At 36.3% G+C, this 27,508-nt stretch overlaps 1 protein-coding gene across 6 annotated transcripts in view; it reads right to left on the minus strand.

Annotated features, from left to right (window-relative positions):
• The window catches only part of yki (Transcriptional coactivator yki), a 455,672-nt gene that overhangs the window by 64,126 nt on the left and 364,038 nt on the right, over window positions 1-27,508 (minus strand). For 4 of the 6 annotated variants that reach the window (XM_069831330.1, XM_069831328.1, XM_069831332.1 and 1 more), the window contains exons 3-4: window positions 23,569-23,700; window positions 6,392-6,469 (exon numbers count right to left, since the gene is read on the minus strand). In XM_069831330.1, the coding sequence (XP_069687431.1) occupies window positions 6,392-6,469; window positions 23,569-23,700 (210 nt within the window). The remainder of the gene's footprint in view (window positions 1-6,391; window positions 6,470-23,568; window positions 23,701-27,508) is intronic. The other 2 variants (XM_069831329.1, XM_069831333.1) reach the window with 1 other exon arrangement.

Consider the following 27,508-nt stretch of genomic DNA (forward strand, 5'->3'; position numbering starts at 1 on the left):
AACAGTTTCCGACAGTAGAGAAAAATTTTAGTCAGAACATACGTGAACAGATTCACTGGCATCTATATACTACCATAACATTCTTCATGTCCTAAGAATAATTTAAAAGATACTGTAACAAAAAAAAACGATACAAGTTGGTTATCTTACCTTCCATTTCCATTTTAATTTAGATCCAGTACTTCCATGCCCCCCAAGTGCCTTCATGGCATGTTACGAGGATACCTTTACACCTTCCCCCCAGGGTGCGAATTAAGATTTCTGATGGGGGGATAGAATCCTAAATAGAGAATACAATACATAAAATTATTATCCTCATTCGATACGGCTCAACGCTTGGTCGCACTGAGTTGCTTGTCTTGAATCTTGATCATAATAATAATAATTATATTCCTGAACAGGCTTAAGATAAGCTATGTAATTCCTAAGTTATTGATTGTTGTCAGCTTACCGATGATAATACATCAATATCTTTGCTTACTTTATACTTTATAAAGTACTGTATATTCATATTAAAACAATATATTGTGAGGGAGGGAGGGAAGATAGAAGTTATCCCTGACAGGGATGTTAAAATGAATTTATGAGAGAGGGACAACTTAACAACAGGGGGGAAATCCCCCCATTCCCCCCGTTAATTCGCATCCTGCTTACACCATAGACAAATAACTTTGTATGGTAAAATCAACAAAGACATATTTTACGGTTTTGTAACGTAATGGCGGGCTCCACAATTCCTTATGAAGCTAAGTGCTGAGCCCTGACGCAACAACAAAATAAGTAGGATACGAGACATTAGATTCTTGAGATCTTAAATAATTATCGTATTATTGCTGACAAAATAAAAAGCATTGATGCTTCGAGTCATCATGAAGGAAGACATATTTTGGTGCCCATCCAGCATCGTGATGAATTTGGGGAGCTATAATGAGTAGCGAAAACCGGATTCGAAAGCCAGCTATAACAGCTGGGATCATCGTGCTAACCACACGTTACCACCATACCGGTTGGATGATAGTTCACCTCTCCTGAAGCATGTGGACGCGATGACTGCAGTAGTTTGCTGTTAAACCTTGGCCCTCCATGGGCTGTCGCGCAACGGATTTGTTTTGTTTTTGTTTGTAGCTAATGGCCTAGATTTTATATATATATATATATATATATATATATATATATACATATACAGTAGAACCTCTATTATCCGTGGTGATGAAGGGGGTGGACTGAACGGTTAAGCGAAAAATCGGATAATCCGTACTATAATATATTTTCGTAAATTAAGTACATAGGCCTAAGAGTTAGGCCTACAGTTCAGTAATTTTCTACATGTTCTTATGTTTAACATGCTAGTTAGTGGATCAGAAGTTCACTAATTTAAGTTCGGCTGTCAGTGACGGGTTTTAAATGGCGAGGAAATTCTTGCGATGGTTGTCTACGAAAAGATGGGAGTAGAGGTAACGTGTTGCAGATTTACATTTCTTACTTTATACACTTTATTTAGTTTTATAATAAATCGTGCACAATGTAAGTTGTAACGCCAATCTCGTATTGTAATTCGACATGAGCTATAGATTACACTTCTCCAAACCCCTCAATCACTTGCACTTTTTTTCGATACTAATCTCAACACATTTTCTTTCGACATTCTTGAAAGACATTTTGTATAAAAGTTAAACAGTACGGCCACTCGGACAGTAGGAAAAAGACCAAATGATGCACGGGTTTGCAATTGTGTGAAAGTTACTGAGGTCATTTCTTTGAAAGCAGATAGTGACTATTTTACAAGTTGGGAAAAACACTCCCTTCCACAAGTAACTGCTTTTGTTGCCGGAAGTATGCGGAAGAATTCCTACTACATATCGTGTAATGGTAAGAGCTTAGGCCTATAAAAAAATAGGGCGAGAAAAACAGTCGGATAATCCGCCGATCGGTTAATAGAGTGACGGATAATCGGGGTTCTACTGTATAACAGATGGCTCATTCCTATGTTAAAATCGGTAGCACTTTGAAGATAACAACCTCCGGGATCGCCACCAGTCCGCTGTAAACGAATACGAGATGGCAGTACAGTCGCTAATGTAATTCAAATGAGAGTTATGACGTGACTCCTTATGTAACAACTAGATGGCAGCATAGTAAACCTGACAAACGCAATCTGAGTACATAATTATGATCTAGGCTAATGGTCATATAAGTCATTACAGACCGTATGGTACACATCAGAAGATGCAGGCGATAGCCACCCGCACTACACTAAAGCAGCACTATTGCAGATGTCTTGATCTCTTGATGCCAGGATTGGGATAAAGATGAGCCTAGCTCTGCAGTTTACAACTAAACATCTCAAGCAAATAAGATAGTAATATAAACAAAGACGAGAGACATTCAACTTTCTCCTATTTAGTGGTTAAAACCAGACTGATGCGAATGTTTACCTCACTCCACTTCTATTGGGGATGATCGACTTCCGCCCCGAGAATGAATGTTGATGGAGCTGAGCGTAACTAGACTGCACAGGTAGAAAAGGTGGGTGGGGTAAAAGAGGGGAGGAAAGCAATCGCTCTCAAGAGCTACAGTTCTGCAGACCTGGTTTAGACTATAAGCGCAACGAACACTAAATGAAATAAAAATTGCATTTCAGTTTCATAATCATGAGGGATAATCCATGATAAACTTTTACAACCCATATTCTTGTCACTCTATAAATAATGGCGTATAGAACACGCCTTTAAGTCTGTCATTTTAAATTCCTGGATTTTTAAGGTTTCACAAAATAAAAAACAGAAAGATTATTATTATTATTATTATTATTATTATTATTATTATTATTATTATTATTATTATAGTATAACTATTTATATCTAGTATAACTGACGTTAAAATCCGTCCGGATTAAGTTTGGAAACATGAAACGTGAATTGCTTTTAACCAAAATGAATTCGTTCAATGGTGGAATTGCTACCTTCAGTATATCTTTGAGGTCATGCAAGAGAGGGAGGGAAACTGTAATGGCTTACTAGATCCAAAACACAGGAATTATTATTATTATTATTATTATTATTATTATTATTATTTCATTCTCCATTTCAATATGAAATTATCATGTCAACAGTATTCAATAGCAAAAGGGCAATATAGGGATTTCATCGGACACAAGCCTACATGGCTGACTCAACAGATGGCACCACATTCGGACTTCAACAATATTCCTAATTGAAGGGTTCAGAGCCAAAGGCGACCAACCCACAAAAATTTGTTTTGTCCATTATTAAGCCTTTTTTTTTTTTTTCAAAACTATAAATTGTAGTTATAGATTCATGATATTTTTTTTTATGTTTATTCAATATAGACCATTTAAAATAAATTGTGAAACCAATCATTTTTGTAAGGATCCTCTTAATATCAGCTCTTATTTACTCATTTTGTAATTGTGGGTTAGTCGCCTTGGGCTCTGAGCTCTTCAATTAAAGGAGTGGTAGAGTAGGCCTACAATAAGCCCATTTAAGGCTGAGGGCTTTGATCTCCTCCACCGTATGAAGGGAAAAAATTTCTTGCGAATTTCTGGTTGTTGAATATTTATAACATTTATAGTGTGTATAGTGTGTTATAGTGTTTTTGAAAAGAATTACAATTCCAACGGTAATGAAATCCATTATGCAAAATGTAACACCTATAAATTCCAGTATACGTATTCAGAACTCTCGTACGAGGGTTAATCAGTATATTTCCGAACTGCACTCTTATTTATTATACGCTAAATATAATGCGCGTGTGAGTCAAGATCATTGCTTCCATGCCTGTTGAGTCAGTCTATCAAACAGCATCAGATTGTCTTTAAGAACTGAGCTTCTACATGTGATTTTGTGTAAACATGTCAAGGATATATTGCAATTTTTCCTAAAATCTCTCCATATACGCCTTAAGGCTTGTCTTCTTCTCTGCTTTTCAAATGATGCATTTAATATAGATTCCAGACGTTCCCCTGTGTCTAGATAACTTCTCGTTTTCCATGTCCTGTGTGTTGCCTAAATTCAGGGCAGTCCGGAAACTTATTGACTCTCGTATATGGCATTGAAGAGACTGTTTACTTGAACTACAAGTAAATAAACTTGTTAAAAATTGGCAAATAAATATAATTTAATAAATTTAGCCTATTAATTTGATTGTTCACAAACGCTTTTCCATGTATGATAATTAACGTATTAGTATAGTACTTCGAAATACCTCTTTGCTTTGGAAAAAACTGCACATATCGACAGACAAATTAGACGAATCTCTATAGTTTATAATGTCATGTCATTTTATGAAGCAGAACGACGTCACATCATGGCGAAGACTTCCCCGTTTTAATTAAATAGTTTCACCTACAAACATATCAGCCTTACTATATAGATGTAAAAGTCGTCTTGTTCATACTGTGAACTTCCTTCAATAATTAGAGTTACATAATATATACAGGTATTTATTATATAATATGTACAAGTATTTATTACAAATATGTACAAGTATTTACACTTACTTTTTATTCATATTTTAAGTGGGAAATTGTTATAAACATATTGCATGCAACTATTCAATCAGACATGCATATGACTAATTACAAGATATTCTAGTGTGAAACAACTGAAAAGAAATTACCGAAGAGAAATGTTAGTTGATGTGAAATTTTCCGTGCATTGCACTGTACTTAATAGTGACATTTCTGTACATTAAATAATTACAAACACTTTAAATTAAATACAACAAATATAATATAAAGTATAAACAATTACACTGCGCTACTTTCATTCCATACATCTATATCAACTTAATTTCATGACAAAAAAAAATGTGTTACGATCCGAGCTGAAGGCTTCACTAAAACAGTGTAAAGTAAAACTTGTTTAAGGCGGAACGTGAATAAGGCGGAAAATTGTACAATGCGAACAAATCCTTTAGTTCCGACGGATAGAATAGGTATTATAGTGTTATTTACCTGCAATTTGCGGAATCTGGCCAACGCGTAAGCGAGAAGCAATATTTCAAAACTTCATAAGAAAACTATTTATATAATCCCGAAAAGAAACTGACGTACTGCGTCTTTCTATACCCTATATTTTACCGTTTTATCTGACAATGTCAGTTGGTGTGTAGTAGTTGTAACAAATAGTTTCATACCGCATAAAACAGAAGAACGAGGTGCAGTATTAGTATATTATATCGAGAGAAGGGCAATTACGAAAACTGTTTTCTATATCTTGGACAATCGTTCAGCGCATTTCCTGGGAATGAAAACAATGATTTATTCCGTTGACAGTTAGTGAGCATGCCTTCTTTAACGACCATGCCAACAGTTTATCAATTATAGTATAACACAGGGTGTAACAAAAATACGGATAAAATTTCAGGAATGGATTCCCGATATGTAGAGAAGAAAAACAGGTTATAACAACATGAGTCCGGAAATGCTTAAATTATGAGCTATCAAAACGTTAATTTACTGAAGTACGGTACAATACAGGTTTTTTTTTATTCCCATATAAGATCCGAACGCGATCTAACATTCTTGGTGTAGTGCGTACTGTCTGTGCCACAATTCACTCACGGAAAGTTGCTGGATCATCCACAGCAGTCGAATACACCAACGATTTCAAGTACACCCATGATAGAAGTCCAACGGAATGGGTTTAAATCAGGCGAGCGTGGTGGCCAAGTACTTGGTCCATCTTTACCTATCCAGCGACCAGGATAATGTACATTAAGGTGCATGTGAGCACAGTTTAAAATGTGCAGGAGCGCCGTCATGCATTAAGTACAGTCCACCAAGCAATGTAGTGCGCAAGAAATCTCTGTAGATCCGCCCTATAAGCCTGTTCGGAAGTACGTGGAGTCCTAAAAAGAAACTACCAAACAAAGTCGGCCCAGATGTTGACGGAGTAGTACTCCTGTTGGTGAGAAGGTTAAAGTACTGCATTGAGATTTGTGTCTCTACATACGTGCTGGTTATGGAAATTCTGGATTCCATGTCTTGTGGAATTCACTAAGATCATACTCGAAAGTCTGATAACTAAACAATTAACCATTTTCAGACTCATGTTGTTATAATCTGTTTCTTTTCTCTACATATGAGGAATCCAATCCTAAAGTTTCACTCCATCTCTTTGTCACACCCTGCATATGGAGAAGAAAAGAAATGGAATATTTACACGGGACATTTTCTCATAATATGCACATCCGTAAGAAGAAAGATAATGAAATTTGCATCAACTTTGTCATCTAAACAAGCATTTTCTGTACAATTTTTGTTTTTAAAGAATTGTGAAGACCAGTTGCGACGGTCTTCCCAGAAGGACACATACAAAGAGTTCATGAGAGTAAATTTACTAATTAGGTTTATTAACAATTTACGTACTTTGATTCGCGGAGAGTCTGAGAATGCGCATGCGCTGCACGAGGGATGGAATGGCGGTGCGCGACCACAATGCAGTTGCTGCAAAACAAGAGACGATCACAAGACACACAAACATAAACCTAACCCGCACCATTTTGAACAAGCAAACAAAACAATCAAACTTTACCAAATTTTTGGAAGTAAATAAATAGTTCAAATTTGGACGTCATGCTATTTTGTATAAACTATTCATTCAAAAAAGGGGGCTGCACCAAACTTTACAAGGAATCTAATTTAGAATTTTATGTATTTTCAAAAATTTGCGTATTAAAATAAATTCTGGTTGCAAATAATTATTAATGTTAGGTACATGTCAGTAATGCAGTAAGAATATTACTTACATTAGATCACATACATTGCACTATAATGGATTTGACCAAAGCAAATTAATTACAGGAATTTCTGCACTTGCTTTTTCTGTTACAGCATTTTTTGGTCAACCTTTGCTTTTTCCTTCAAGTTGTCTTTTTGATCATTTTTAGGAACCCAGGCAAACTATTGTTTACACCGTATGACACGAAAGTCACATAACAAATGGGGAAAACAATATTATATTGAAGTTACACATGTAGGCATAACAAATTAGATTCTTTAGAACAAATCTCTTAGCATTCACATTCTACCATGAAATACTGTACAGTAAAATATTACATTATTTCATAGCGTTACGTACAGGTAATTGACTAGATCTGCATGTAAAGATTGCTGTTCTATTCAACTGCACAGTACACAATCGCAAATGTTCAAAGTGTGTTCCATTTACTTGAAGAAAGTGTCTCACTCGATCCTGACATTTCTCTGTCACTCTTAAAAGTTTTGCTTGTGGAATGTGTTGGAAAATAAGGATCATCGTTTGTTTCAATTCACCTCTGTCTGAAAATATGCTGCTTCATAGAAAAAATCTAGTGGTGTGAGATCGGTGACCGTACAGGCCATTACTGAGGTCCACCTCGTCCAATCCAGTGCACATCGAACATATTATTTAAGTTCTCGCAAACTGTCATAGCATAATGTGCTGTAGCCCCATGAAAGAAAATGTGGTCCCACAATCATATAGCCTAGTATTCCACACCACACTATTACTTTTTAAGCACTAGTGTTACTGGATCACGCATCCATCTTAAGCTTGCTTTGGACCAATTTCGTGTATTTTTGTAAATGAGGGCACAGGCCTACCTATACGGAAATAATACACATTCATCACTGAATAAAGCATGCTGAAGGAAAGATTGGTCAATAAGCAAAAACCGTATGATTCAAACTCGCCTCTTCCGTTAATCATCTTACAATGTATGTACTGTACATGTTGCAATTTGCTGGGGTTGGAACGATTTTAGTAATCTTTACATGCACACCTAAGAGATTTATTCCGAAGGAAATAATTTGTTATGCCTACATTTGTTATTTCAAAACAATATTGTTTTCCCCATTTGGCAAGTGACTTTTGCGCCACGCGGTATTTCGGCTAGTTTATAAAAAATGTTTTTCTTTTATTGCGGTTAATCTTTTATGCACACAACAGAAACATGTACGACTAATTTATACGAAGAAATGTTATAGATCATCAACGAAAACACATTCTAATAATGAACTCAAATTAATAATATATTGTAAATAGTCAACATGTTCAAAATATCGCTTCCACGAGAGAAAACGACTCCAATACTGGCGTAATATAAGATCAAAATCAGAGCCATACGGAAATTGAGAAACTACGGTTAGTTTGACAAGAATACACAGTCCTCAAAATAAGATCAAAATCGGAACCATAAGGAAATTGAGAAACTACGGTTAGTTTGACAAGAATACACAGTCCTCAAAATAAGATCAAAATCGGAACCATACTGAAATTGAGAAACTACGGTTAGTTCGAGAAGAATACACAGTCGTAAAAATGACATGTTATCCAAAATGCGAAATAAGTGTAAGCTAAAGACCATACGCTAGAAAACTGTGTTTCGAAGTTGAAGTGTACAGCATTTTTGCAAAAACTGACACTCCAAAGACCAGTCATCTCTTCCAAAGCATTTACTTGTTACCATGGTTGCGGAATATTGTTCCTTATTTGTAACTAAACGTATCTGTAACTCAAAATAACTCATACAACATGTATGACAAAGGCCACGTGAGTGTATTTCTATAATTCTTTCATTTATTTCATTTACTGAACCCACAGTTCCGAAGTCCCCTAGCGGAAGTTTCAATACGTAGCCTACCAAGAATTTTAGTTACTTATTTGCCGACAGGAGACAGAGGGGCAAGTCGTAAGCTCATCGCCTCAAACAGCACCTACCATGCAACTAAGGTATTACTAGGACGCGAGAGAGGGGAAATTTAGTCCAGAGGCTGTAATTTAGGCTTGGCGTTTTGACACGGGACACACGGCTTAAGGTAAGCGTTCACTACATCGTAACGCACTCATTGTACGAATAGCACGCAACGGATATTCTAAGTGCAGCGCGTTCACTGTAACGGCTCCACCTCATCGCCTCATCGGATTCCCTTATCAGCTGTTTAAAACACGACGTCGTACGATATTGACATTACTGAAAGCAAAGGAGTTGAGGTTAGGTCTATTAATTACGTCTGTTAGAGAATAAGAATTTGTAATTGCTTCATGCGTCTTAATTGAAGAGGAAGAAATGAAAGAAATATTGGTTACATAATATATTTGCAAGAAACGACTTGATTACTGTAATGGGAACGCCTCAAATTATATAATTCTTCGCAATTTTCTACACGCGAAATAAGTTTTCCGTCTGCCATTTTAGCGCGACACTGAACATGGCACAACATAATAGTAACAGTTGACCAATTAAAATTGATTTATATATATATATATATATATATATATATATATATATATATATATATATGATATGCGACATGTGTGGACTTCGGTCCTACGTTCATAGACATCTATGACGTAGTGCAGAGGGCGGCCACTAGAGGGAACCCAAGAGTTGGAGCTTAATCTGAGACGATTCTGTCCGGCGCCGGGGTGGTATCCGATGTGGCTTAGTGGATAAAGCATCAGTACGTAGAGCTGAAAACCCGGGTTCAAATCCCGGCGCCGGAGAGAATTTTTCTCCGTTCCATTACTCTTTCATCGTACTCTTTCATCATAAAAATGATTTATTAAAGAAGGCCATGATCGCACGCATCGGAAAAGTTGCCCATCCGAGAAACGTGGACGGATTTGCCGAGAGGCGATGCGTCCGATACGATGTAGTGAACGCGGTTACACAACAATTACAGCAAAGATAGTCTTTTCCCGATCCGTGCGATTCGTCCGATGAGTGCGATACGATGTAGTGAACGCTTACCTTTAAAGTCCCTCCCGAGAACTTAGTTCCGGATTTTTGCGTCCTGAAAAATCCATCGATCCCAGCCGGGTTTGAATACGAAACCCTTGGGCCTAGAGGACAGTCTATAATTGAAAACCTCTTCGGAAAAAAGGATATAGCATCAAAATTATTGAAATACGTGATTTAGGTGGGAAAAGTAATTTTGAAGTATTCATTTATAACAATGAATTGTTGCATTCAATAAGTGAATAAACTTGTATGCTTGATTAGTCAAATGCTTTTGCTAGTAAATATAATGAAATATGATTCAAGACAGAGCATCCGCCCAACAATATAACGAATATTGTACACATTTAGCATAAGCAATATGGCGCTATAAAACTATTTTCATCACTTTTATCACAGCCACAACACATTTCAATTCTTATTGTACTATATATGTATATGGAATTATGACTACATTAACACATTATTTCACAAAACACACACTGAACGAACTAAATGTAATTATGAAAGTCGCCATATTTTCTCCCCGCCGTCACTATCCACTCTCACTAGATGGCACACGACACAGTGTGTAACAGGGATGGCAATACATGCAAATGAAATGATACTAAAAGTGAGGAATGTTACTACAAATGTAGAGTAATATGTGACAGGTTAGGTTTGGTTAGGTGTGTAGTATTATGTGAGACGTTAGGTTAGGTTAAATTAGATGTGTAGACCTAATATTATTACTATGTTGGCGACATTAAACCCCCTCCATTCTCTCCCTCAAATTACGTCACATTCACGAAATACATTCACGCGCGACGATTTTGACAAATAAGTAAATTGTTTATTGTTAGTAAAGTAACATGTACAAAAATACAACCTTAATTTTTCCCTGAAGGAGTAAAAACTCGTGCTCAGGGAGCTATCTAAACACACACTTGACACAAATAAAGTTAATTATTTGACACAAAGTGAGTCAAGGAAAGAAAAAAATTATAGGAATAAATTAAGTTTAAAAAATACAATTTCAATTTTAACATTTTAACTCATACAAATACATATACATATTAAACCAACATATTATATTACTTAAAAATTAAATTCCTAACGCTATTTTTGAAATTTGATACTAAAATTTTCCAAATTTGGCAATTTTTCAATTATTTTATTCTATAAACTTGGACCAAAGTAGGTACCATGGCTAACAGCTTGATTGTGAAACACTTTGATATCTCTAGTCGTATAAAATCGGATCTTTTAGTTCGGTATTTATAATGATACAATTTGAATTTATTGCGATTTTTATGTATAACGCTTTAATAAGGCAATATAATAAATTTGTTTAATTTTCAAAACATTAAAATCAGTGAACAAAAGCTCGGATGAGTAATCAATTGGTTTATTAAGGCATATTTTAATTATTCTTTTCTAAATAAGTATTAGTGGAGTGAGATTAGAATTACAAGCATTTTCCACCCTAGAATTCCATACTGGAGAATGCATTGAAATAAAGCTAAATAAATTAGACGTACAATATTAACTGGTAAATATGACAGAAGTATAACAAAGATATAAATTGTTTTACGTAATTGGTCTACTCATATGCCTTTTTAGCTTTCACGATAACTGTTATCAGAAATAGGCTTCTGGGTATTTCACCTGTCCTAGAACTTCACGTTTCCAACCTTTCGGAACTAGCCTACATACAGGTTTCATCATCAGGGCAGATCAGTAGTCCGGATTAGCCTGGCATATTCAGCCCAACAGAGTGGGCGACCTTTCTGGTCTTACCTATTTGTCTCTATGATGTAACCTGTACATACTGGGTGTTCATTTCAAAGTGTGTCATGACGTCACTGTTGTTGGGTCACCGATTTGAAGCGAGTTTCAGCTTATATGTTAGAGAAGTTGCCTATTATTTAAGGCGTTCTTCAATCTGAACTTGAGAACGTGTACGGTATAACTTGAACGTCGTAGCACAGATGGCGGTCTGTACGGTCTATGTGCTACCATAACCTCTTTCGAACTGTGTTTTGCGCCGGCAAGTCGTACGCAGGGTATTTGTTATCATCGGTTGCGTACGGTAACATTCCACAACACAAATCAAATGCTCCGTGTCCATGTTGACCGTCGAAGTTAATGTCAACAAATACGTAAGTAATCGTCTTAACCCTCTCCACATATCCCGACAGTACGTATTTCCAAACAGTTCGCATTCCTGCCACTACCGGCGTTACCGTACGTATCGGTAGGTACTCTTCAGAATGAACGCCGTACTTGCTAGGCAACTTCTCTACCTCATAGGTTATACACCTCTGCGGAAGTGTAGGAAGATTGAATTCTCTAGGCTTATCGGCTAGCCACATGACGGCATACAGCGAGCCATGACACACTTTGAACTGAACACCCAGTAGTTCCAAAACATTGGAAATTCCAAGTTCAAGGGTACGGTGAAATACACATAAGCCTAATTCTGATGAAATTATTACATTATCTAGTCTAATGTATTTCTAAATAATGAACAGCTGTCTAAAAATAGTGTACGACATGCACGTTAAAAATGATTTTATTTTGTTCGTAGGGTTGCTACACTCGGCGTGTGACCTTGTTTCGCAAACATCCCTACTTATAAAATTAAATATACGTAATTTTAACACATGTATCGTAAATATACTGAGGATCAAGTAAGAGTAATTCCTAAAAGACTAATTTGTCCGTCTCTTCAGTGTTGCTAACAAATACCAGACATCACCCAAGAGGGTAAAGTCACAATACCATGTACTGAAATAATAACAATAGCAATAATAATAATAATAATAATAATAATAATAATAATAATAATAATGAGTATTATTATTATTATTATTATTATTATTATTATTATTATTACTACATCGGGAGGTGTTTCCTGAATGGTTCAATAATTATTTGTGAAAGAGTATATTTTTCTCCTGGACCTTTAGCCCATTATGTTGAAATTAGTATTATTATCTAATATTAAAATGTAGGGTAAAGTTGGTAATACTTTGTTATAAGTAAAATTGTGATAGTTCTTTTTGAGAATTTTTTTACAATTTTACTGGGCGAGAGAAGGACCGGTTTTATGCGGCAACTTGTCCACGAACATTCCCTTAATAAGTTGACGTAAAAAAAAAAAAACAAAAAACGATCTTCTTCTCGCTCAATAAAATTGTAATAAAATCTCAAAAAGAACTATCACAATATTACTCATATCACGATATTATCAACCTTTACCGTATTTTACCTGACAAAGTGAAATTAATTGCTTTCACTAAACAGTTTACGATTCACGAGACCTAACCTAAAAATGCATTTTGTTTGATCACGTGAAATGGTTAGTACGAATTCCGAAAACTTTGAAATGTATACCCTACTTAAAATTTGAAGTATGGATTTTAAGTTAAAATACAGAGCATTCTGTCCATTATCAACATGCATGTTTCATACCAAGTAGGTCTTTAAGTTATACCTTATTTAATTTCACTTATCTCAATATAGTGTTGAATTCAAAAGAACGCAACACAATTGATATTAATATTAATACCGGTATTACTAATTAACAATTAATTACATTCAAATTTCAGAAGGTTAGTTATACTTCCATTTCATCAGTTTCGCTTACTGCAAATCAAAATTACTGCTGCCAACATAACAATTATAAAATAACTGCCAGTTGTCGTATTTGTCAGTACTCGAAATTCGAAATAAAGTTGGTAAAAGAAAATTCAACCTGATGTCTATAAAATCGCTATAATCCACTAGCATATGTAGTAATAGGGGGAAAATGGTTAGGTTTTACCCTTAGGTTATTAAGTAAGCTGATCTGGACTATAACTACGTTTTAATTCAATTCAAAAATTATGACTGTGTTATAATAAAAGGGATCAAATACTGGGTGAATGCGGTATTATTTTCAATTCTTTTTTGTGAACAGAATATAAACTAGTGATTAAGGGAAATCTGTACTTTCATATCTTATAATGTTAAATTCCTCAATTTTGGGTGCACTTCTCTCAAAAGTTATAAAAGATATAAATGTAGAAAAAAATAGGACATAATATGCAAAAAAACACACACACACACACACACACACACACACACACACACACACACACACACACACACACACACACACACACACACACACACACACACACACACACACACACACACACACACACACACACACACACACACACACACACACACACACACACACACACACACACACACACACACACACACACACACACACACACACACACACACACACACACACACACACACACACACACACACACACACACACACACACACACACACACACACACACACACACACACACACACACACACACACACACACACACACACACACACACACACACACACACACACACACACACACACACACACACACACACACACACACACACACACACACACACACACACACACACACACACACACACACACACACACACACACACACACACACACACACACACACACACACACACACACACACACACACACACACACACACACACACACACACACACACACACACACACACACACACACACACACACACACACACACACACACACACACACACACACACACACACACACACACACACACACACACACACACACACACACACACACACACACACACACACACACACACACACACACACACACACACACACACACACACACACACACACACACACACACACACACACACACACACACACACACACACACACACACACACACACACACACACACACACACACACACACACACACACACACACACACACACACACACACACACACACACACACACACACACACACACACACACACACACACACACACACACACACACACACACACACACACACACACACACACACACACACACACACACACACACACACACACACACACACACACACACACACACACACACACACACACACACACACACACACACACACACACACACACACACACACACACACACACACACACACACACACACACACACACACACACACACACACACACACACACACACACACACACACACACACACACACACACACACACACACACACACACACACACACACACACACACACACACACACACACACACACACACACACACACACACACACACACACACACACACACACACACACACACACACACACACACACACACACACACACACACACACACACACACACACACACACACACACACACACACACACACACACACACACACACACACACACACACACACACACACACACACACACACACACACACACACACACACACACACACACACACACACACACACACACACACACACACAAATCGATTCTATAAATTTAAGAATTAGTACAAATTATTTTTTATTTTTGCTGCAGATAAAAATAATCTTATTTTTTTAACCTACTGTGTAAAATGCCATCACATTGATATTGTGTATTAATTTCAGACTTTGGGTACAATACTTTCTGAGAAAAGCGCAACAATGTCACAAAAATAAGCAAATGCAGAAAAATGGTGTCAAAGTTTCCACATCTTGCAATGTTAAATTCCTCAATTTTGGGTGCACTTTTTTCAGAAGTTATAGAAGATACAAATGTGGAAAAATAGGGCACATGTAACATACTTTTATGTATACAACCAGCTAAATAAATTTAAAATTCCACTGAGCGGTTGGCAAGAAAAAAATGTTAATTGGTCATATTTTTTTGTATTGATGATTACCTACTACAATATTTTTGATAATATCAGATAATTAGTTTCTTATTTTCAGTCAATCACTTATCATATTAAGATGGCAGAAGTAGATTCTGTTACATCAAGTTACAAATATTAATATACATCACGAATATTTTCGACTTACTTTTCAAGTCATCTTCAGGTGATAGTTTACTAACAAACAAGTACATTTGAACGCAGGTGAAAAATATAAAGATAAAACACACTTATAAAACATAAGTAAAAAGTTTAACCTTGCTTACTTTTCTTAAAGTGGTTAAATGGCGTACATGGTATTAAAATAACATTCAGATAGAAAACCTTTCAGTAAATGTAGTTATAATTTATAAAGTATATTAAAATGGCAGACAATGTGCCAGAGTTGTAAAATAGAAATAGTCTGAAAATTATTATTATGTAAAACTGAAGGCTAAGGCTTGTTCATTGTAAAGTTCAATATGTTGGAAGACTGTAGTGAAATGGATGTGAAAGAAATTCTCGGTCTATTCATATTATGCCTCTCACCGCGGCGAACAGACCGAGAATTTCTTTCACATCCATTTTACTACAGTCTTCCAACGTATTGAACTTTATAATTAACAAGCCTTAGCCTTCCGTTTTACACAATAATAATTTTCAAAACTATTTTAATTTTACAACTCTGGATGGGGGAATCCAGAAATGCATACAGAGTGTTAGTTGGGAGACCGGAGGGAAAAAGACCTTTGGGGAGGCCGAGACGTAGATGGGAGGATAATATTAAAATGGATTTGAGGGAGGTGGGATATGATGATAGAGATTGGATTGATCTTGCACAGGATAGGGACCAATGGCGGGCTTATGTGAGGGCGGCAATGAACCTTCGGGTTCCTTAAAAGCCATTTGTAAGTAAGTAAGGCACATTGTCTGCCATTTTAATATAGTGTATAAATTATAACTACATTTACTGGAAGGTTTTCTATCTGAATGTTATTTTAATACCATGTACGCCATTTAATCATTTTAAGAAAAGTAAGCAAGGTTAAGCTTTTTACTTGTGTTTTATGAGTGTGTTTTATCTTTATATTTTTCACCTACGTTCAAATGTACTTGTTTGTTAGTAAACTATCACCTGAAGATGACTTGAAAAGTAAGTCGAAAATATTCGTGATGTATATTAATATTTGTAACTTGATGTAACAGAATCAACTTCTGCCATCTTAACATGATAAGTGATTGACTGAAAATAAAAACTAATTATCTGATATTATAATTCACAAACTTATCTCAACTCAATATGACTTTTAAATTTAAAACAATATTTTTGGTTAAGATAGGACTAAAAGCTGACAATCAGAAGAAATAAAATCATATTATCATTTTACACATATTAAACTACCGAAAAACGATAAAAACTAAAATTTAATTTTTTGTCAAAATTCGGTGTACAGATTCCCCTTAAAGTAAGTCAATAAACATTATTAATTATTATGACGATTACGACAATGAGTCCAAACCTGTGGCCCGGGTTTGAATCTCGGTCTGGGGAAGTTACCTGGTTGAGGTTTTTTTCCCCGGGGTTTTCCCCCCAACCCAATACGAGCAAATGCTGGGTAACTTTCGGTGGTGGACCCTGGACTCACTTCACCGGCATTATCACCTTCATTTCATTCAGACGCTAAATAACCTGAGATGTTGATACAGCGTCGTAAAATAACTCAATAAAATAAAAATAAAAACCGACAATGATGAATAGAGTGTAAGATTAAAACATAATCTCTTTCAGACGGTGAAATTCTCTCGCAATGGAAAAGATGATATATATCAAAAAGAAGGCAAGCCAGCAAGCATGCAGGCCTTCGTGCGTTCCTGAACAAGGATATATGGGGGGGGGGGAGAGGGCTGTGCCTGGAGCGAGGTCGGGCGCCCTCCCAAATTCGTACCAAGTAGAGCACGTTCCTCATGGTCCTCACATCGATCTCTTTCTGAGCGACGCGGTGTAACTCTGCCATGACATGAACACGAGGACAATCCTGAAATATGCGGCCCTTCATCTTCTTAAACATGCATCGAGGTCCTGTGATTATTTTCTACTGATTTAACGCAGCGGGCAGTATTATTATTTATTGCCTTTCGCTTCACTTCCTAGTGTGACTTAACTGTTCATTGTCTTTCGCAAGGCCGTCCTTGGTTTCTACAGATAATGACGATTATACAATATTGGTACCGTAACTAAACATTTTATTCGTAATTCCGATCCTTGAGACTTCTATTGTAATATTAGTTATGATATTTCATTTCCGTTCACTATTTAGCACTGTTTTATCATTTGTCTTAACCACTTCCCTGATTAACCCGAGTTAACTCGGGTTGCTAACTTGTGTCAAAATTTATTAACCCGAGTTAACTCGTTTTAGTCCCATTTTCGCTGCTAAGGATTATATCCCGAAAATATACGTTTCCATTCTTTCATTAACCTTTTCCTCACTAGATGGCTACAGAAGTTAGTGATATTGCTATATCTGGTGGTGTTTTTTGTACTTCTTCCTTGCTAGTGGAATTCTATGCTCATATAGCATTAACACACAGTAGTGAGTAGGTGATACTTAGTTTTGGCGGTTTCTATTTGTGTTTAGTGTTTTTTGTGCTGTTTTGTGTAAAGATGGATCAAGTTAGTGATTCCGAAACTATTGATCAGGAATATATTCCTGTAGAAGATTAGGAAATGAAACATCGGTATCAGAAGACGAAGTTATAGAACAACAAACAAATTCAGATCAGTTGATGTCGCGTCTTTTCGACAGTGGTTTGAATAGAAGACATTTGGCACCATTTCTTCTGCACCTCCGAGGTCCCCATTCCCTGAAATTTTAACATTGTTTCTGATAACGATAATTCTCAATTTTTTAAATTATTCTTTAATAATGACCTCATCAACATTATATTCGAGAAGACGATTCGGCATGCTAATAAGTGTTCACAGAATGCTGAAAATAATTCGTGGCGGCCTACTACAGACTCTGAAATACGTGTACTTTTGGGCATAGTGATACTGCAGAACATTATTCATTAACCTGAAGAACAGATGTACTGGTACAAATATTCAATGACTGCTACACCATTCTTCCCAAAACGCTCTCATATAGGAGAGCAGATACTACTGTCCGGAATGCAATGTGCCACTGTGCGTAATATCCTGCTTTCGAGTCTAACACACGACAAGCAACATTTAACGCCTTGATAACAGCACTGGTATTGCACCTCATAAATTAATCCATAAAAAAAAAACACAAGTTGGTAATAGTTCAGGAGAAAATCAAAGTGGGACAACTACCAGAGCTGGAATCAAGGTGCACGAGATAACTCGGGATGATAATTCAGGTATGAATGTATGTTTATTTCATAGTAGTTTTTAGGTATGTAAGAAAATTAGTGATGTACAGTGATTCTGCAATATTAAATGACCTCTTTACGAAAATAAAAAAAAATATGACACTTTTTTTCACAAAACTGGTAAAATATATAGTAAAGAAAGAGGTTAATTACAGATTTTGTCTCTCATAGGATTTACTACGTTTAGAGGTTGTCATAATTTTTCGATTCTGTCATGGATCCAACCGTCCGTCTTGAAAGTGGCATCGATCAAGCTATGAAAGCGAATAGAAAAATGATCTATATGTGAGCCTTGTCTGAACTACCTCACAGATGTCTATAAAATATACAGGCTGAATCGTAAGTAATGTTATTAATTTGGGGGGGGGGGTGTTATTTCTTTGAGATATTTCAAACAAGTAAAACTGGATCTTATTGCTCATTGACATTATATGAACACAAGTAATAATGAATGTTTAGATAAAATTTTGATTCATGTCAACTTTAATAAGTGTCCCGTTTCTTTTATTTTGGGAATCTGGTCACCTTACATTAAACATAACATAATACTGTACATATAATTAACAACTTATTGAGAAAATGCTGGGTAACTATCGGTTCTGGACTCCGGACTCATTTCACCGGCATTATCACTTTCATCTCATTCAGACGCTAAATAACCTGAGATGTTGATAGAGCGTCGTAAAATAACCTATTAAAAACATTTCACGAAATATCCACCGAAATAGTGGCAAGTTTAACACCGAAACCACATTTTATTTCACCAAAAATAGCCCTCGCTAAGAATGTCTTACTTCTTCAAGCTTTTGGTGAAGACATCTTATTATTCGAGATAATTCCGTGTTTTATTCCTGACATATTCTTTCTAATTACTAATTACTATACTAATCTATGTAATCCACCTTCGGAATATGCTAAAAATATTATGTCGTCTGCAAATAATAAAATGAATTTCGTTTAATATCGATATGATGGGTGCAAAAAATTTTATCACTAAAGAGGCATTGAGAATAATATTTTTAGCTTTAGTACAATCATTAATACAATATGGTATAATAAATTGGGGTGGAGTAGCGCCATCTGTACTTAATCCATTAATTTTATTACACAGAAGATTAATAAAAATTTTTCTAACCAAAAATATGGATTACCCGACAAATTTAATTTATACAGATTTTAAAGCATCAATTATTAAAGAAATTTATAAATACTGTACAGTTACTAACTTACTATCACAGAAATCAAATAAAACATAAATCTAATCGACATGAATATTGTACTCGAAGACAAAAGTATATTTTTCCATTAATTGAGCCTAAATGTCGTACAAGTGCAGCACTTAAACATGGTGTTAGTTTCGGCCCAAAACTTTACAATAAAATTACAAATCATTTTCCAAATTTGAATTATTTTAAAATTGAACCTTTTAAAAAAGAAATTTATAAAATTATTCATGATATATAATATTAACAAATGTGTGTATTTTTTCACCTTTTATTTCTGTCGACCATATTCATGTTTTCATTGAATATCACTGGCTTCTGTCTGATTCAATTTATACTAAATGTTTTTTTTTTTTCCTTTCTTTTTCTCTTTCTCGTTTTTTTTCTTTTGCTCTTGTATGTTATTTATTGGTTTGAATTAAGTTACTTACTGTATTTAGTAAACTATCCTTGTAAATTTTATGTTATATTATTGGCTACGACCACACTGTACACGAGCCTGGCTCTTACGGTAGTGGCTAGAAACATTTAGCTAGCTAGCTAGTTACATAAATAAATAAAATGCATGTCCATACAAATCTCGACACAGGTTATTTCATCATCACAACAGTTTTCTTTCATAATTTGAATAATTAAAAGTTCTGTAATAAAAGTTACTTCTCTTTGGTTAAGGCTAACGATAAACCTTACCTGATATAGCGAAATTACACAGGGAGGAATCTCAAGAAAACACGACCGTCTTCATTCATAAAATCCCACTTGGACTCGTCCGAATTTGAAACCGGATAAATTATGGCTTCAGAACTGTTAAACAAATATTCCCCTACATCGAAGCATAAACAATGAATGATTCTTGTGTTGGACAGCCACCAACAGGATCAACAAATGACTGACTCACCGCGACTTCTAACCTTTTACTGAGGTGGGGCCAAGGTCGAGTCAGTAGACCAAACATTCCGCATTAAATAACAGTTCAGCGAATTCCGATAACACTTGCTTATCACTGTCACTGTTTATAATGTTTATTACAGCCGTTGTTTGTTAACTTGGTTACATTTTTATGCAGCAAAGTTACCAATTCAGGTAGCTGTACAGTAGTGGCAAAAAAAAAACCGGACCGACCCTTGTAGCTGATTTCAGAGCCTTGTTCACTCCAGAGCACGATAGACTCCTAACTAAGACTTTCGTGGTTCGAATCCTGCCTGGGAAGGAAACTTTTTTTTGTTCCTCATGCAAATTTATTCCCAATACTTTTCGATTGCTGGTAAAATTCATGTTCTGGGTATAATAAGTTAATTAAGTAGTAAAATATCGCTGCAATCGAAAGTTCAGGATGTGCTGTGGGCGTGTTTTGTACGTTTGTAAATTTCATATTGTTCTACAGTGCCAAGTTCCTGGTTTTTTGGCGGGATTCTTCTCGAAATTGATTTTCACTGTGAAGCTAATGTCTGTATGACTCCCCACAACATAAAACAGCAAATTTCTACCCCAAAACGGTGGTGTAATAATAATAATAATAATAATAATAATAATAATAATAATAATAATAATAATAATAATAATAATAATAATAATAATTTAAATGTCCGATATACTCTACTTTATCCCGTTTCAATTTAATTTTGTTTTCCGTTTCTCCACGTTATCTTCCTTATTTTCGAATATAGTCACCTATATGGAATGAATTTATTTCAAAGTACTATAAAAGTCTTATCTTCTTGGTTCAAGTTTTGCTATTCCCAAGAAACTAGTTAGGAAAATTAAAATGTGTTTCAGTGAAACGTACAGTGGAGTCCGTAAAGACCTGTTTCTGTCCGATGCTTTTCCAATTCACTTCGAGCTAAAGCAAGAAGATGCACTATCACCTTTACTTTTTAACTTTGCTGTAGAATATGCCATTTGAAAAGTCCAGGATTACTGGCAGGGGTTACAGACGGGTTTGGAATTGAACGGGTTACATCAACTGCTTGTCTATGCGGATGACGTGAATATGTTGGGAGAAAATCCACAAACTATTAGGGAAAACACGGGAATTTTACTTGAAGCAAGTAAAGCGATAGGTTTGGAAGTAAATCCCGAAAAGACGAAGTATATGATTATGTCTCGTGACCAGAATATTGTAAGAAATGGAAATATAAAAATTTGAAATGTAACCTTTGAAAATGTAGAAGGGTTCAAGTATCTTGAAGCAACAGCAACAAATATAAATGACACTCGGGAGGAAATTAAATGCAGAATAAATTTGGGGAAATGCCTGATATTTTTCCGTTGAGAAGCGTTTGTCATCCGGTCTGCTCTCAAAAAAGATGAAAGTTAGAATTTATAAAACAGTTATATTACCGGTTGTTCTGTATAATTGTGAAACTTGTGTTCTCACTTTGAGAGCGACACAGAGGTTAAGTGTGTTCGAGAATAAGGTGCTTCGGAAAATATTTGGGGCTAAGAGGGATGAAGTTACAGGAGAATGGAGAAAGTTGCACAACGTAAAACTGCACGCATTGTATTCCTCACTAAATCCAGACGTTTGAGATGGGCAGGGCATTTAGCACGTATGGGAGAATTCAGAAATGCATATAGATTGTTAGTTGGGAGGCAGGAGGGGAAAAAGACCTTTGAGGAGGCCGAGAAGTAGATGGAAAGACAATATAAAATGGATTTGAGGAAGGTGGGATATGATGATAGAGATTGGATTAATCTTGTTCAGGGTAGGGACCGATGGCGGGCTTATGTGAGGGCGGCAATGAACCTCCGGGTTCCTTAAAAGCCATTTGTAATTAAGTACTACTGTATACAAGTACCAAATAATAATAATAATAATAATAATAATAATAATAATAATAATAATAATAGTAATAATAATAATAATAATACATGTTTAATGTCCGACATACCCTACTTTATCCGTTTAAATTTAATTTTGATTTCTGTTTCTTGATGTAGTTTTCTTCCTTATTTTCGGATATCGTCACCTATATGGAATGAATTTATTTCGAAGTACTATACAATTAACAAACGAGAAGTTTATATCTGGCAGAGTGTCTCCACTCAAAAGTGCCTATACCCAATCACAAACGCCCAAGTTATTAGTAATTACAGATTATTCGTATTTGTCTTGAAAAGCACACACCATAGTAATGAAATGCAAGTAATGTATTTCTTTGGGTTGCTGGTTTCTGGGCTTCTGACGCGTCGTCTCGGTTGCTGGAGCTGACGTTTCGACCATCTTGCTGTGGTCGTCCCCACAGCTGTGGACGACCACGGAAAGTTGGTCGAAACGTCAGCTCCTGTAACCCAGACGGCCGCGGCATAAGCCCGGAAACCAGCAGCCCATTAACATCGGCCGCGAAAACCTACGCCAATTAAAGTATTTCTTTGCTCATTATATTTTAGAATTGTGCAGGAAGTGTTTACTTGCAGGAAGATACTTACGTATCCTGGGATCGAACCATGATGTGGTCCTAGTCTGATGATTGATGAAGTACACCTCTCCTTCTTGAGTGGTCGCCTGCTCCCAGCCTTCAGGAAGGGGTCCTAGGGAACTTGCATCAACTGACTTGGTCCCTGAAAACATAAAGATAAACAATTATGTACCTATCTTACGTCTTTAATATGTTTAGGGGAGAGTCGGGTAGTATCGGACAGCGGGTAATATCGGACAGTGAGTTTCTTTCATCTACCACACGATGATAGTACCTGATTGACACGGTTACGTTTCTGTGATGTCGCATAGAGAAACGTAACCATGTCAATCAGGCACTATCATCGTGTGGTAGATGAAAGAAACGCACTGTCCGATACTACCCGATGTCCGATACTACCCGACTCTCCCCTGTCCAGTGGCCGGCAAAGATTAGGAATACGTCATGTAAAATGCAGCCCGAAATACACAGCAGAGCGGAAGGTAGGTGGGGAGGATATCCAAACTGCTTAAGGGGAGGAGATCATGCCTTACCCTTGCTCCTGCTTGTGTATTAGGCTTAAGGGATTGACTCGAGAGTCACGAAATGCCGACCACTGCTCTATTGTATGCAGACCAATTAATAATTTTACAGTATTATTTGTCAATAAATCAAGGAGTAAAGCAAGACTGCCTAACGTCACCCACCTTATTTAATATTCATATAAATAACATTACCAAAAACTGGGAAGACGAATTGCTCACATATTTTATGACTGACAACTTCCCACTCAACACATTACTTTACGCAGATGATCAGATAATCTTAGCAAATTCTGAAGACAACTTACAAAGAGCAATACACACACAAGATAGCAAAAAATCATAATTTGGAAATCTCTGTAAATAAAACCAGAATCATGGCCTTCCAAGGAAAGAATATGTAAGATCCAAAATTGCAATCAATAATAATTGTATAGAACAAGTCAACACATTCAACCATCTTGGCTGCAATCTTTCTTATATAAACTCCAGGGACGTAGATATTAAACTTGCCAAATTTCAGCAACTGTTAAGGACAATCAAATCAACTCTATTAAAGAAAGTTCGACCAGAAACAATTTTGAAATTCTATAAAGTTATGGCAGTCCCGGCATTATTATATGGATCAGAGACATGGTCATTAACGAAAGGACAACTTCGAAGAATAGAAGCTGCTGAAATGTGATTGCTAAGACCTCTTGCAGGATATACTCTTTACGACCATAAAAGAAACGCTGACTTCCGAACAGAATTGAATATCACCGCCATTACGGATACTATAGAATCTTACCGCAACAACTGGTATGAACATGTATTAAGAATGCCCAACAATAGGTTACCCAAGAGACCATTGGACTATACACCTCATGGAAAACGAGACATCGGAAGACCAAGGAAGAGATGGAAAGATCAACTTTCTTCTGGAAGCGGAACAGGCCAGGAGGCCTAATCCAAGACTGTTATTGATGATGATGACAATATTATTTGTTATTTATTTATAAAATGTGTGTGAATTTTGTTATACTCGTATTCTTAAGACCATACATTTTTCGTTTTCATATTACAATGCTCCCGAGAAAGGCAGTGAAAATGTTTATGTTTTCTATACATTTGTTATTATTTCGATTTCTATTGTATCACGTCCTAAAAAATACCATCGTTTTGAATTTTCTAAAAGTTATGAAAACAAAATAAGGGTAGACAGAAAGAAATTAGTAACAAACAGGGAAAAACTCTGAGTACAGTAGTGGCAAAAAAACCGGACCGATCCTTGTAGCTGATTTCAGAGCCTTGTTCACTCCAGAGTATGATAGACTGGTAACTAAGACTTTCGTGGTTCGAATCCTGCCTGGGAAGGAAACTTTTTTATTGTTCCTTATTCAAATTCATTCCCAATACTTTTCGATTGCTGGTAAAATTCATGTTCTGAGAATAATAAGTTAATTAAGTAGTAAAATATCGCTGCAATCGAAAAGTATTGGGAATACATTTGAATAAGGAACAAAAAAAAAAGGTTTCCTTCCCAGGCACGATTCGAACCACGAAAGTCTTACAATTAAACGTTCTGATGGGGGCAGATAAAAAAAGTTAATTTTTTTTTCTTCCACCATGTTAATAATGTCAAAAGAAGTGCTTATACAAATTTTGGCCACTCGACCGCAATTACGAGGCCGTCCAGAAAGTGATTTTCCCTGGGACCGTTTATAGAAAAAAGCACAATTGCATAGAAATATTTATTGAAACAGATACAGCAATTGTTGCGCTATTTGTCAACATATCCCTCACTGGAATTGAGACATTTGTCATACCATGGGATCAATATTTGTGTCGCAGAAGTCAGTCACCTCAGATCGGAACCAGCATTTGACTGCGTCTACACCTCCCATGATATGAGAAATATCTCAATTCCGATGGAAAATATGTTGAAAAATAGCTCAACAATTGCTGTGTCCGTTCCAATAAATTTGTCCAATGAAAATGTGTTTTTTTTTCTGTTAGCGGCCCCTAGCGAACTTATTTTTTTACGGCCCTCGTAATTGCGGTCGAGTGGCCAAAATTAGTATAAGCACTTCTTTTGACATTATTAACATGGTGGAAGAAAAAAATATAACTTCTTTTATCTGCCCCCATCAGAACGTTTACTTGTTAGTTACCAGTCTACCGTGATCTGAGTGAACAAGGCTCTGAAATCAGCTGCAAGGGTCGGTCCGGTTTTTTTTTTTTTTTTGCCACTACAGTACGTAAAATGTTATTGAATGACTACATGGGAATATTGTTTTATTCAGAGTTAAGTACTAATGATGTCATATCCGAAAATTAAGACTTTCAGTAACATTATCTTACATGAAGTTAGTCTGCGTTTATAAGGATGTTAGTGCAATGTCAAGAAATAGTGTAACTTAATGACAGTGAGGGAGATATCAGTACAACTCCGAGAAATACAATCCCAAAAAGTTGCACACCGTTCATTGGGATTTGAAGCAGAAACTGTGGTGTGGAAAGCTGGCGCTCTAGACATCCCACTAATGGTGCGCCATCCTGTCGGAGAGAAGGCTAAAAAAATGAATTGCGCAACGCGAAGAGAGAGAAATAGTCCAGATGCGGCGAATAGGTTGAGAGAATCGTGGCACACTGGTGCATAAATCTTCCAGCGTGAGATTAGTTTTCTAGATCACGGGAAATCCACATTTCGCAATCTCGTGCTTCACCTGCTCCAAAAACTATCAGACCGGAAGTCTGCGTTTGGTTACGTGTCGTTGCGTCACGTCAAGTATGTATTATTCTTTATTATTTACAGGCAGTATAAGTTTATTCATGCCCTCCACTGCTGCTCAAGCAATGACGTTTCTAAGTACAAATCTAGCAGATGCAGGTTGACTCTCGGCAAGAACTTGGAACTCTATCTCCTCCTACACTACAGAGCCTGGGTGTGAGTCCTTGTGTTCGATGTGGCGGTAGTAGTTTTTTTAGTAAGTTATTTTACGACGCTTTACCAACATCTTAGGTTATTTAGTGTCTGAATGAAATGAAGGTGATAATGCCGGTGAAATGAGTCCGGAGTGCAGCACCGATAGTTACCCAGCATTTGCTCATATTGGGTTGAGGGAAAACCCCGGAAAAGACCTCAACTAGGTAACTTGTCCCGAATCGGGAATCGAACCCGGGCCATCTGGTTTCGCGGCCAGAAGCGCTAACCATTACTCCACAGGTGTGAACGTGGTGGTAGTAGCAGAAGTAGTAGAACAGCACCATTTTATGTATTAACTCTTAAAAGTAGCATGATTATTAAACATTGTGCCGTACATCTATGAATTTTAAAGAAGATGAACAATTTTAACACCTGGCCCATATCACTAATGATGAAAACCTGTAACAGAATAAAACTGAACCATCGTGTAGCTAATGCTAACAAATAGTCCACACAAAATT

The sequence above is a fragment of the Periplaneta americana genome, chromosome 7 (genome assembly GCF_040183065.1).
Source record: "Periplaneta americana isolate PAMFEO1 chromosome 7, P.americana_PAMFEO1_priV1, whole genome shotgun sequence".
Classification (NCBI taxonomy): domain Eukaryota; kingdom Metazoa; phylum Arthropoda; class Insecta; order Blattodea; family Blattidae; genus Periplaneta; species Periplaneta americana.